This window comes from Pectinophora gossypiella, chromosome 9, assembly GCF_024362695.1.
Source record: "Pectinophora gossypiella chromosome 9, ilPecGoss1.1, whole genome shotgun sequence".
Taxonomy (NCBI): Eukaryota; Metazoa; Arthropoda; class Insecta; order Lepidoptera; family Gelechiidae; genus Pectinophora; species Pectinophora gossypiella.
This window is the reverse complement of record NC_065412.1, coordinates 14,463,294-14,476,135: the sequence shown is the minus strand read 5'-3', so window position 1 is coordinate 14,476,135 and position 12,842 is coordinate 14,463,294. Positions and strand designations below refer to the sequence as shown.

The 12,842-nt window shown below is 37.2% G+C and overlaps 1 protein-coding gene across 1 annotated transcript in view; it reads right to left on the bottom strand.

The window, feature by feature from the left end:
* The window catches only part of LOC126369695 (corticotropin-releasing factor-binding protein), a 49,488-nt gene that overhangs the window by 18,687 nt on the left and 17,959 nt on the right, over positions 1 to 12,842 (bottom strand). Inside the window, exon 2 of the mRNA XM_050014259.1 lies at positions 2,279 to 2,384. Within this exon, the coding sequence (XP_049870216.1) occupies positions 2,279 to 2,384 (106 nt within the window). The remainder of the gene's footprint in view (positions 1 to 2,278; positions 2,385 to 12,842) is intronic.

Here is a 12,842-nt window from a genome sequence, read left to right as displayed (position 1 = left end):
AAAATAAATGCCATTTCACTCAGTGTCACTTTCTTACTATTAAATTGAATATCAAACGGGATTAAACTACCTTTCCAAAATGTGGCGTGCTAATTTTTTTTTAAAAGCGTTAAAGAAATTACATTTTTTAATGTGCGAAGGTAGGTTATTATACATTTGAACTCCCTCATACGTCAGCATGGGCTTGCCATAGTTGGTTCTGGCTCACGTTGTGCATGTTAGCCCTACAGAAGAGTGACAAACGACAGAAGAATGAGTAGATACGACTTTGTTTAAAAAAAAATAAACCTCTAGCTTGATCCTCACAAACATTTCTCGTTATATTCACGCGAGGAGTTATATGAGCCTGTAATTAATACATTATTAATAGGGTGTTCTCTCCTAACATTGGTCAGAAAGTTTATAAATAATTTAGAAGCCACCACACTCGGCTTAAGTATATTCACAAGAAGGAGTGTAAGCGTGTAATATTCCCTTTTAACTTGTTATGTGACGCTCTTAAAATTAAACAATTAAAATTTTAGGCATGAATGCGGCAGTTTCTATTTTTTGAAGCTACTCTTCCTTTTAGTTAAATTGTCTGAATATTATAGCCACACTTATTTAATTAGAATAGAATAGAATATGTTTATTTATCAAAAAACTTAAACATGTATACATTACTGGCGGACCCCGCACTGGGGAAACCCTGTATCGCGGAGGTCCTGAACATTTGTTATTACCAAACACTTTTATATAAACCGGCGAGCTAGCCTTTCATAAAAGTACTATTATGACATATTAATGTAAAGAAATAACAAAAAATTCAAAAGTTTTAAACTTTAAATGTTTTATTTTTGACGTGACTTATTGTTGATTTGCCGCAGATAGCATTAACTACTTGGCCGGACAAATGGGGAGCGCTGAAGGCTCTCACCCGGTACAACGTTTAAGACAACAGGCCTGAGGGTGGCCAGTTGGGAGCGAAACTCGGCTCAGGGCGTCGTTTTAAATGAAACGAATCTAAACGAAAACAGTAAAAAATGAAAAAAAAAGAACCTTATAAGCGCAACACAGTGTTTTATAAATTTCATCTGGTTTTTTATCCATAATACCATAGATATTATGATTACAAATTAGAGTAAAACTTCGAAATTGATAACTAGTAGTGAGTAATGAGTTAGTTCACCGGTAAATAATATGTATGAGTGTAATTAGCCAATGAGAATAGTAGTGTCACGGGAAAGAAAAATCTATGACTCGACTGGTGTTTTCACCCTCACGATGTTTTCCTTCACCGCTGAGAAGGTGATAATAATTTAAGATCCAAACATGAATTCGAAAATAAATTCGACAATCAATGGTTTAAGGCGTAAAAAAAAGTAAAAAAAAATAGTAAAAGTATAACTTTATTTTTTGTTCGAATCCATCACAACACCTTGGAGTATGCTCCGTACCCTTCCGGTTGATTAAGGGGAGGTTTGTGCCTGGCAGTGGGTTTATTATGTTATATTTAAGCGGAAAAAAATAGGTTATTAAATCCGTAAGGAATGAAACTACGCGAAGTACGTTGTCCTCAGAGTTTTGAAACAAGATATCAACTTGGATAAAAATAAATGGAGGCCCAAACTATACTATTTTTAGACATATCCGTGCATGTAATTTGGGTAGGGTTATAGGGTACCGAATAGCCGGAAAAATCCGGGAAAGTCCGGGAATTTTGCGTGTAGTTTCGCGTACGGTACCCGGTTACTCCTAAAATTACATACTTCAGAACCCTGTCGCATTAACATATTTCATTTGACATCTAGTGGGACTGTTTCAATTTGTCGAATAAGTAATGCGACATTGTTCCAAAGCGGCACAAATTTACCCCAAAGCACACGCCGGGCACTACGTAGAAAAATATCTTTTTTTTTTAAATGAAGTTTTTCTTGCAGCTTCTTTTCCCTGGCTATACAGGTTGTGAGAAGCTGCAGTAGTTTTAGGCGGATGAGACGTTCGTTATGTAAAAATAGACGATTCAAATTTTTTTGACGTGACTTATAATTGTATATAAGTAAACTGAGGGGGATGATTCAGACCATGATTCTGAGTTGTTTTCAAGTAAAATTTCCTGTCGGAAAATTTATGAAAATTTTTGTGTATTTGATTTTTTTTTTCAGTTCCATAATATACTTTTGCGATGGAAAATTCCACTTGATATCAACTCGGAATCATGGTCTGGATCATCCCTCAAAGTTTTCGTCACGGTGTCACTAAAAGCTTATGTCTGTGGTGGTAGTGGTATGGATCATACCTTCGTTGGGATCTATGATGCGGTGCGTGGGTTTTGGCTGGCGCCGCAGCCGGGAGAACCAGGACGTGACCGGTGCTGAACTCTTCAAGCGACCGTATTCCGCTCCCTGAGGACAACATTATATAACATTAAACATGACATAATTATGTACAACCTTTAATACGACCCACTAGTACGACCATAATATAATACTTAAAGAATATTACGTACTTGTATTGAACGGTAATTTGACGTGCGTGTATGAAACGATTGATGAATGTGGAGGAAGCAAGAGGAGTGTGTCAAGATCGAAACAAATTGAATTCCATAGTCTCTGCTTACCCCGGTGACAAAAATGTGAGTGCATGTACAGGCATGAGCAATATAATGTACCCACTTTAGGACTCTGTCGCACTAACATTTTTGACATTTAGTGAGACTTACAGTTCAATTTGACAGAAAATTTAATGTATGAACGATAATTCTCCCCCCCCGCACCAATTCGTATCGGGCGCCGACCTCACCACCTCTGGGTCTTACTTTAGTTCACACCCCGGACACTTCATACAAACGACCTCGTTTTACACAGACACCACACATTGACGTTATCGTACACGCGCATCTGTGAGAGTGACGTCTGTCGCCATACGAATGAGGAGTGGAGAGTTGCCATTCTATACGTAGTGTTATTCCTTGCTTCTATGCTGTTCTGGAAGCATATAAAAAACATAGAACACGTTCAGCTGCTTCTCTTCCCGGGCATATCGTAAAACCCGACAGAGGGATTGTGTCCTCTAACATGATGGACTGATGTTATGGGCGAAAGGCTGATCCCTTATCACCATAAGGTTAATCATATCCAACTTACGACATCGTATCAACACTGACTGCAAGTTGTCTTTGATTCCTTGTGGCTGTGCCCACCCCGTTAGGGATTACGGACGTGAGTTTATGTATGTATGTATGTTATTCCTTATTATATCTTTTAGTCTAAAATAACTGTAACCCGCTAAGGAATAAAGGGGACAACGCGTGGAATATGTCTCTCTCGCACATACGCGGACGATACACGGTAAGAATAGATTTTTGTATGGAGTGTTCGGAGTGTGTACGATCTCCCATCAATCAACCAGAGGGCGTAAAGAGAATACTCCACCACGCTGCTCCGCTACAGGTTAGTTATTTAGAAGGTTTCAAGCTCCCTGTATTTTAATTATGGGTAGTATTTAAAAAAAAATTCAAACGCTAAGCAAAAATACTGATTGCGCAGCAAAATACTTACCTACCTCATAATATTACCTACTGTTTTATTAGCAAATTTAAAGGCGGTATTTATCGAAATGTGAACCTTTTTTTTTAATTTACATCTAATAATTACTAGCGCACAGCTAACTTATTACCTTATTTTTTCTAAATAATGCTTCAATTTTTTTATCATGTACTACAGTTTAATCACAATGTCACTAACATACAGGTATATTTGATGTAAAAATTTACTATAATTCCTGAATATAAATTGATGAGCAATATGTTTTTTGATGAGAACTAAATTATATTTTTTTAATTATTAATAAAAATACTAAATAGATTAGTTGTTGTTTACGTTCCTATCGAATATTAATTTCCATAACTTGGAAGCAACATCGATAATTCCCATTCGCACATATTTTAGATTAATGTGTTAACAATGTGTAAATAATCCGTTGCGATTCTCTACAGTCAATGGACTGGAACGAATTATTGCTTTTGATAAGCACAGACGCATTGCGATAATAATAATTTACCATTTAGGCAACAAACTCACAAATACTCATACAATACAATATTTCATTATTTCATATTAAAAACATCTCCTGAACTGAACGTCATCAATAAAAGCAGTCAAACGTCGCACTCATTGTTACTAAATTCATAAAATAAAGATTGATTTTTGGTCGTCTCAGACTGGCTTCTATTTCTAGGTTAGCATTTTATAATTAATCTTTGACCCAGTCAAATATCATAATAAATTATACGAATTTCGTATTACGAACTGATGTGATAGTGGTTCTATACTTTGCATCAAACGACCATGGTAATTCTGTACATCGCTACAGCCAACTTTTGCACTAACGCAATCGTACTCTTTTACTTTTGAAGTAACGTACTTTGTTATTTCGTAATTCAAAATTCAGTAGCGGATCGAATTTGCACCATTTTTATTTTTAATTTAAGTATCTTAAGTGCTGTTTTTACTATAACGGTGATGTGATACGGTTCGACCTATCACGTTGGTCTAACAATAAACTCGGTGAGGTGTGGGTGACTTAATCTTGCGATGGATGTACCTCTGATTACCCCAATTGAGATATAATCGTGAGTTTATGTTATATTGCAGAATTCAGTAATTCCGTCTTAGTATGCTTGTCCAACCAAGGGTTAAACAAGAGGATTTCCCTTTGGGCACAGATTCCGAATGTCAGACCATCTGGCGGTTGGGTAAATAGGTGACATCGAGCGTTGTGACGGGTACATTACCCATGCTCCCGGGTGCATATCCAGTTAGGGAATAGACAGTAACAAGAACCGACTGGGCAAATCGAAATGTTCTATCGACCTCTTCTTCTCCTCGTGGAAGAACGAAGCCAAGAGCAAATCCATCTTAATTAAAAAAAAGCTAGTGATCATTTCAAGTGTTTGCATAACTAATAGATAACAGCTGACTTGTGGCAGCTTTAAAATGGTTTTGGAGCCAATAATAATAAAAAATAAAAATGTTCTTTATTTAAAAAATTAAGGAGTGAAAATATGATTCAAAAAACTAGAATTTACAATATTGTTGCCAGCAAATATGCAAATAAAGAAAAAATACTACGAATAGAACGGTAACTCTCCGCCCTGCACCAATTCATATCCGATACCGACTTCGCACTTACTTGCCCTTAAGTTGGAGGGAGAGGTGCGTAGACTGTGTCTCACTCGCACTTACGCGTTAGGCGCCACTCCATAAGAATGCAATTTTTGAATGGAATGTCCGGGGCGTGTTTGTAGTTAAATACTAAGACAACAAAAGGCTGGATTAAAACTAGCGTGTCTATTGCAAAGTTTCGTTGAAGGAAATCACATCAAAATGCGATTGCGGAAAAATGCGCTTACGAAGTTTTCACCATACGCCGGTCGCAGTGGCGATTTTATGCATAAGTATGGATGGAAGGAATCACTGGCTTGCGGATGTGGGGCTCCCGTGCAGAATGTTATGGTTACACGGAATTGTCCCGTCTATAGGTACCACGGGCACCCATCAGAGCTGTTCACACTTAAAAATGGCGCATTCCAATGGATGCAGAAATTGTACATCTTATTATAGTAAAATTAAATTGTAGAAAAACGACTGAGCATCGCGCAATTCGACTAAATAATAACCATAAGCCGGCGATATCCATAATAACACTACTTTACACGTGTCTATATCGCATTTAATATTCACTGATACCTTGCTCAAAGAAACTGGCAATATGAGGACGCATGAATCGCTTATTTATACCGTTTCAAACGCTACTAGTTTTCCTTTGACAAGTGTCAAAGTAGGTACATGTTTCTATTGAATGGAATATGGAATAGGTGCAAATAATCTAGCTGGTGGAAAATAACTTCACCTTCAATTTCTTCGTGTTTTTAACAAGCTTTTTGCGCTTCGTCTATTCAGTTATAAAGTTACTTGTTCAGGGTCTGCACGAAAACCTCGCGCGGTTCGTATTATATCGAGCTACCTAAGTAGATAGACGTTGTACAGCTATTGGTCGATATAGCTCTCGATATAATTCGGCCGCGCGCGACGCGGTTGCATAATTAAAAATAAAATTAGAATTCTCTATTGATTATCGCTTGCTCGACGAAATGTCTCATACACACACACACTATGCACTTATAGCTATCGGCTTGCTAAAGTCGATTAATTTTTACCTATAATAATCCTCTCAAATGACACCCTGAGCTTTGGACAACCAATTTCTGTATCAGTTTGTCCAGCCAAATTGTTAATGCCATCTGAGGCAAACCTGCAATGAGTTACTTTTAAAAATATATATTCATTACTTACTACGGTGAAAATAATTTGATACAGAGTCAGTTTATGTGCCCTAACCTTACTTAAAGTTAAGCCCAAAGCCTATACCGGCTGTCGAAATTCTTTACTATAAGTACTAACCTACTAAGGCATCCTAACCTATCCTAATTTAGCGTCTTAAGCCTACTGACTGTAATCCCGCTTATGCGCCAACTTAGCCAATTTTATCCACGTAGAAACAAATATTAGCTCACTAATGACCTTAAGTCTCTATTATGATAAGAAGGAGAATGATCACAAGTTGTTATTTTACTGATTCAACAGATCAATTTGAGCTCCAAATGCTATCTTTTGATCTCATAGAAATGCTATTTAAAGACTAATCTGATTCCATAACATCAAAGATTGTTTGTTTGCCAGCTTTATTAAAGTTTTCAATGCGGCTCCGATATAACTCCATCTAAGTATCTATATACAGTCATGAGCAATATAATGTACCCACTTTAAGTCTATGTCACACTAACATATTTGACATTTAGTGAGACTTCCAGTTCAATTTGTCAAAAAAGTTAATGTGACATGGTACCAAAGTATTGCTCGTGACCGTACATAATATAACACGACACGCAATCTTTAAATTTTATGTACATAGTTAAGTCCCTTTTGTAGATATTTTCTTTTATTTTGGTGCAATAAAGTATATTTGTATTGTGTTGTATTGTGGATTGCCAACCTAATCGACCCTATTGCCAGGGTTATTGTTGAGGCAGGGGTATTCAGTAAATCTAAATGTCAAACACGCCTCCACCTATTTCATTATTATCAATAATATTATTGTCTTTGTTGTTCATATTATTTTGGTCTATTTCTGACACAAAGTGACTTTGGGACTTTATTTTTGTATTTTTTAGTTCGATATTTTTTATATAAGTAAAGTATCTTTTTCTTCTATCGTGTGCGTTATGAGGTGGATTACCAACTTCATCAACCCTGGTGTCAGGGTTATTATTGAGCCGCCAAAAGCCTCCAAAGGCTCATGTAACGACTACTTATTTACATCGGTAAGTAGTAACCGGGACCAAAGGCTTAACGTGCCTTCCGAAGCTTCATCTTACTTTTTGGACAAATATAAATATAAAGTATCATAAATTTAGGAGCATATTCCCATTGGGGTAGTCAAATGTAGGTACATCTGTGCAAGATAACACAACTTTTTATAGAACTTTACTTCTTTGATATAGTTTTTTATTCCTTTCCTTTGCCGACGATAACGACTTGTCTTTTGGCTTCTTGTGAAATATATTTTTGTTTGCACGAGAAATTAGTACCCACCCTTCGCTGAGCTTTCTGTTAGACCAACGTGTTAAGTGGTAAGCCGTATCGCCGTCGATAGTGGTTAGTGCGGTAGTTTTAGGCGGATGAGACGTTCGTTATGTATAAAATTGACGATTCAAAGTGTAACTATGTTACCTATTGAATACAAATATTTTTGAATTTGAATATTCGACTCAGCAATGGTGTTGATAAAATATAACTCATTGGTACATGTCCAGTAACTACGGGGATCGAAGAGTTCGAACCGGGGAACCCTGATCGATCAAATCAAATCAAATCAAATCAAATATAGGTATTTTAATTATAAAACATTTAGCAACAGAACAAATGGACGCCCTTATCGCTTTGAAGCAATTTCTTCCCGGCAACCACTACTAGGAATCAGTCAATCATTCGCTTTTATATGAAATTTATAAAATGAGACATGAGTTTTTCACCTTTGTAAATATACATAATCAGTTAATTACGAGTTCTTTAGAACATGACCGCGTTCCAATTACGGCCTACAGCAACTTCAAACCAATCCTAATTATGTGGGCTGTTTATTTTCGTCACAGAATTTTGAAACAATAATTCAGTGTTGGAAGTCGAGTGATTTCAGATGTAACGAGCTTGTGCACTCATCCGGAAACGTGTATGTCATACAAAACGTCGCTACGGGACCTTCCACACGGCACGATCTGACATCGCATATCACGATATACGACGCGATAAATGAGGCAACTCCATTGGCTGTACGATAAATAAAGCAAGTAAAAGTTTACTTGGGTGGTATACGATTTTCATACAACAACTTATTTTCGCCCCTAACATACGTAAAATTTCAGACTTTTTGGCTTTAATAGCTCTTAATTATCTAGCTACAGCATTCGGCATTATAAAATCTTAGTTTCAGCTACTTTTCAGGAACTGAAAGATATTTTTCAAAAAATTTCATACATAATTTTATTTTTATATTTTTCGATACGTTTATTTTTACTATTCGGTTATAGTGTTTTATTGCGATCCCAATAGATTGGTTTCAGCAAAATTTCAGGACATTTTATTCAAAAAACTTTAAATTCTCATACAAATTGTAACAAAAATACAGTTTTTTCAAAATTTTCAACAGTTTTTGTATGGTCGCATCCCCCAATTTTGACACCATCTGAAGGGTTTTTGCGCCCCCTTTCAGGAGACACCCTGCTTGTCGCGATACGAGCGCTGGATATGCACGCTACATGCTACGGGTGCAGGGTCAGTGATAAAAATATATCGGATTGACATGACACTGTCAATAGGCTATTTGACAGTCTAGTCAAATGAGATACTTTTCAGACTTCTTCGGAGTTAGTATGCAAATACTGTCCTGTGACGTCATCAATAAAAGCTGTCAAACGTCGTACACATTACTACTTAATTCAGAAATAAATACACAGTATAGTGATCGACACCTCTTTGGACCGTCCCCTCAGGGCGACCAAAGGCACCCTGCCCTGGCGTTTCCGCCAGTAGTCATTACCACCGCGCATTTCCTGCATTTTATAATTATTTCATGTCAGTGTGTATAAACTCTTAGATAACATTTGCTCTACTTTATGGTTTGTTTCACCAGAACCTTAGCAATGATCTTTGTCTATGCGCGTGTGCGCGGCCATAATAATTTTGTCTGTGCTCTATCTCTCTCTGTGTGGTGTTTCTTGTATCGGATGCGTGTGCGCGAATTTATAATTTAATAAATAGTGTCTCTCAGATTGGTCTTTTAACTAATGAACTCAATTAGACTAAAACAGTAAAATGGGATTTTTTTTGATCATCTAAGACTGGCTTCGATTTCTAGATTAGCATTTTATTTTTGAGTCAATCAAATACCTTATTGTCATAATCGTTTGCAACTTCGCTGTGGCCCCAGGGGCCTGTTTAATAAAACTTACAATTGTAAATTACAATGACAATTTGATGTACATTGCGAAGTGTGTGATCACGAATATTTTGCAGTTTCATATTGGCTACGTAATGAACACCAAATTGTCATGGTAATTTACAATTGTAAGTTTTATAAAACAGGCCCCAGATTGTCAGAATTAGACCACGTTGTAACATAAGGTTTGACGTAATTAACTTAAAGTTTTTTGATGACGTCATAATTATATGTAATTACTTATTATTTTATACTTTCATAGACAAGTTTTGTGTAAAAATTATATCGAAATCGTTACTTTTTTCGTAAATATAAATTAAATAGATATAACACGTATACATATAGATAAATAAATAATCAATATATTATATAAATAATTATATTTTAAATACTTTCTTTAATATTTTATTGTAATTTATTTATTTATTTTCAATTTTGTTATTTATTTATTTATTTATTTATTTATTTATTTATTTATTTCCTCACTTACATCTACCATTACAGGTTTATCCCAATGCGATAGTGTAGTAATACAAAAACAAGGCTTGAATTTTTTTTTTTTTTTACAGTCTATAAGATATTATATATAAAATCATTTTTGTGAATTCACTCAGGTTACAGATAAACAGATCCATCTCGTCGGCTATAAGGTTAAGAGCGCGGAGCGCCCGCGTGATTGGCGCCTTATCCAGCAAATTAGTCCTGCTGTTCGGTATAGCTAGTAATTTCGGCCGCCGCCGCCGATTAACGTATCCGTCCGGTACACATAGACTAACCAATTTTAACACGTCTGAATTAAATAATTTCCCCCTAAACACTTTAAAGATATAAGAAACAAGTGCTAAGTCCCTTCTCACTCTCAGTTCATTATAACCCACCATTCCTAAAATGAATAGTGTCGGATACATTACTGGATAATAAGGATATACGCCATAATATCTCATGTACAGATACCTTATGAATTTATTTTGGATACGCTCTAACATGACTGAGTATTTTTTTTCATGTGGAGACCAGATGACGTGATTACACTCCAAGTTGCTCCTTACTAATGTATTATATAAGGCGGTGATCGTTTTAATATTCGTAAAACGTTGAACCCTACGAAGAATGAATCCCAACTTTCTATATGCCTTTTTACAGCAAATAGTGATATGTTCACGAAATGATAATGCAGTATTTACCATAACCCCTAAGTCTCTGACCTCATCGACCCTTACCATTTGAACTCCATCAACATAATAGTTATAAAGAACTGGTGTGCGCGCCCTTGTGAAAGTAATTGTAGCGCACTTTGAAGTATTGAACTGCAATAGGTTGTCCTTACTCCAGGCCACAACATTATTTATGTCCTTTTGAAGCCTGTCGTTGTCTTCTATGTCTTGTATAGCAAGTGTCAGTTTGAGATCGTCAGCGAATAAGAGACATTTTGAGTATTCCACCACCTCTGCTAAGTCATTAATCATTAATATGAACAGTAGGGGTCCTAGGTTACTGCCCTGGCTGACCCCCGACCTTGTAAAATACGGTTTCGACGTGTAACCGGCGTATTCCACATACTGCTGCCTATCCTGCATATAGCTGGCAAAAAAATAAAGTAAATGTGGAGTGAAGCCTACTTTAGCCAACTTTTTAAGTAACACATCATTATCTACTAGATCAAAGGCTTTTTTAAAATCAAAGTAAGCCGCGTCTACCCTCCCTCCACTATCTACTACAGGTATTATTTCCGACATGAAGCTGAGGAGATTACTTGTGGTACTCCTTGATGGCCGGAACCCGTGTTGCGCATCCGAAAGTTGTGCGCTTACCTGACTCAGTATTTTGCTATGTACTGCCGATTCCAATACCTTTGCTGGAGTCGAAAGTACTGCAACTGGTCTATATCCTTCCACCTGTGTCCCTAAACTTCCTTTTGGTACAGGGACGACCCGGGTGACTTTCCATTTTTCTGGGAAAACAGCTGACTCCAAACACTGATTGTATATGTACATCAATGGCTCCGCCAATACCCATCTGCAATCCCTAAATATGAAAGGCGGGATACCGTCCGGTCCCGCGGATCTCTTCGGTTTGAGCTGTCGTAGGGCACTCTGAACGTCGTGCAATTGCAGTCGCTGCAAATGCACGCGCGCCGCGGCATTGGCGCCCCCCACCGCCTCTATCGCCGCATCCACGTTCAACTCAGCTCGCTCCGTTCTGTATACCGAATGGAAATATTTTGCTAACTCTTTAGCACACTGATCATCACTTAACGATTCCCCATTCATCACTAGTTTTTTTATATTTCTAGAGCCACGTTTAGATTTTACGTAGTTCCAAAACGCCATAGGATCTTGCAGCAGATGATTTTGAACTCTTTTCTGATATTGATTATGAGCCAGTTCTAACATATTTTTTAACTTCGATCTAGATTGAGAGAATATTTTGTAGTCGCTCGTCATCTTACTTTTTTTGTATTGCCTATGAAGAACAGCTTTCAATTTCAATTCTCTAATTATTTCGCTAGTATACCACTCAGGGTACACATACTTCGAGGTTACATGATTTCGTTTTTTTTTAGGAACGCAATTATCTATACTTGAATTTATCTTGTCATAGAAAAAATCAAGACTATTTTCTAAGTTCAAATCATACATAGGATTCCAGTCTACGGCCGCAATTGTTTCATATAATAGAGGAAAGTTAGCCCTGTAAAATTCCAACATGGTCGCGTATTCTCGCGTGTTTCAAAATGTTCCGAGTGCGCACCTGCCTCAGTCGCGGTCGTCGGGACTGTCCGCTGTTGCACCGTGATCTCTAACGGCGGGTGTTGCGGGTCCTCCGGCACGAGCGGGGCGCCCGCCACCCGAACAACCACGCCCGCCTCTTCTTCAAATGTGCTCAACACTAGGTCTAGATGACGCTCATTACAATTTCTCACGCTATTGCTCTGAGTGAATTCACAAAATGATTGAAAATATTCATAATAATTACGTACATTTGGGGAACACGAATACATATTGAAGTCACCTACAACTATAACTCTATTGAACTTAGTACAATGTTTTTCAATTAATCTAAACAAAAGCATATATTCCTCGTCATTACTTCGAGGCGGGATATAAACAACGCACAACAAAAACAAGAGTTTATTACGTAAATACACCTTCGCAAAAACCAGTTCAAACACATGACTATCAATGTCTACGTCACTTAACGGTACTCGCCGCAGTTCAAAGCGCGGTGTGGCCACGAGAAACGCGCCGCCTTGTTTCCGTCCGTCCGTGCGATCACATCGCAAAATAGTGTATCCCGGTGGAATT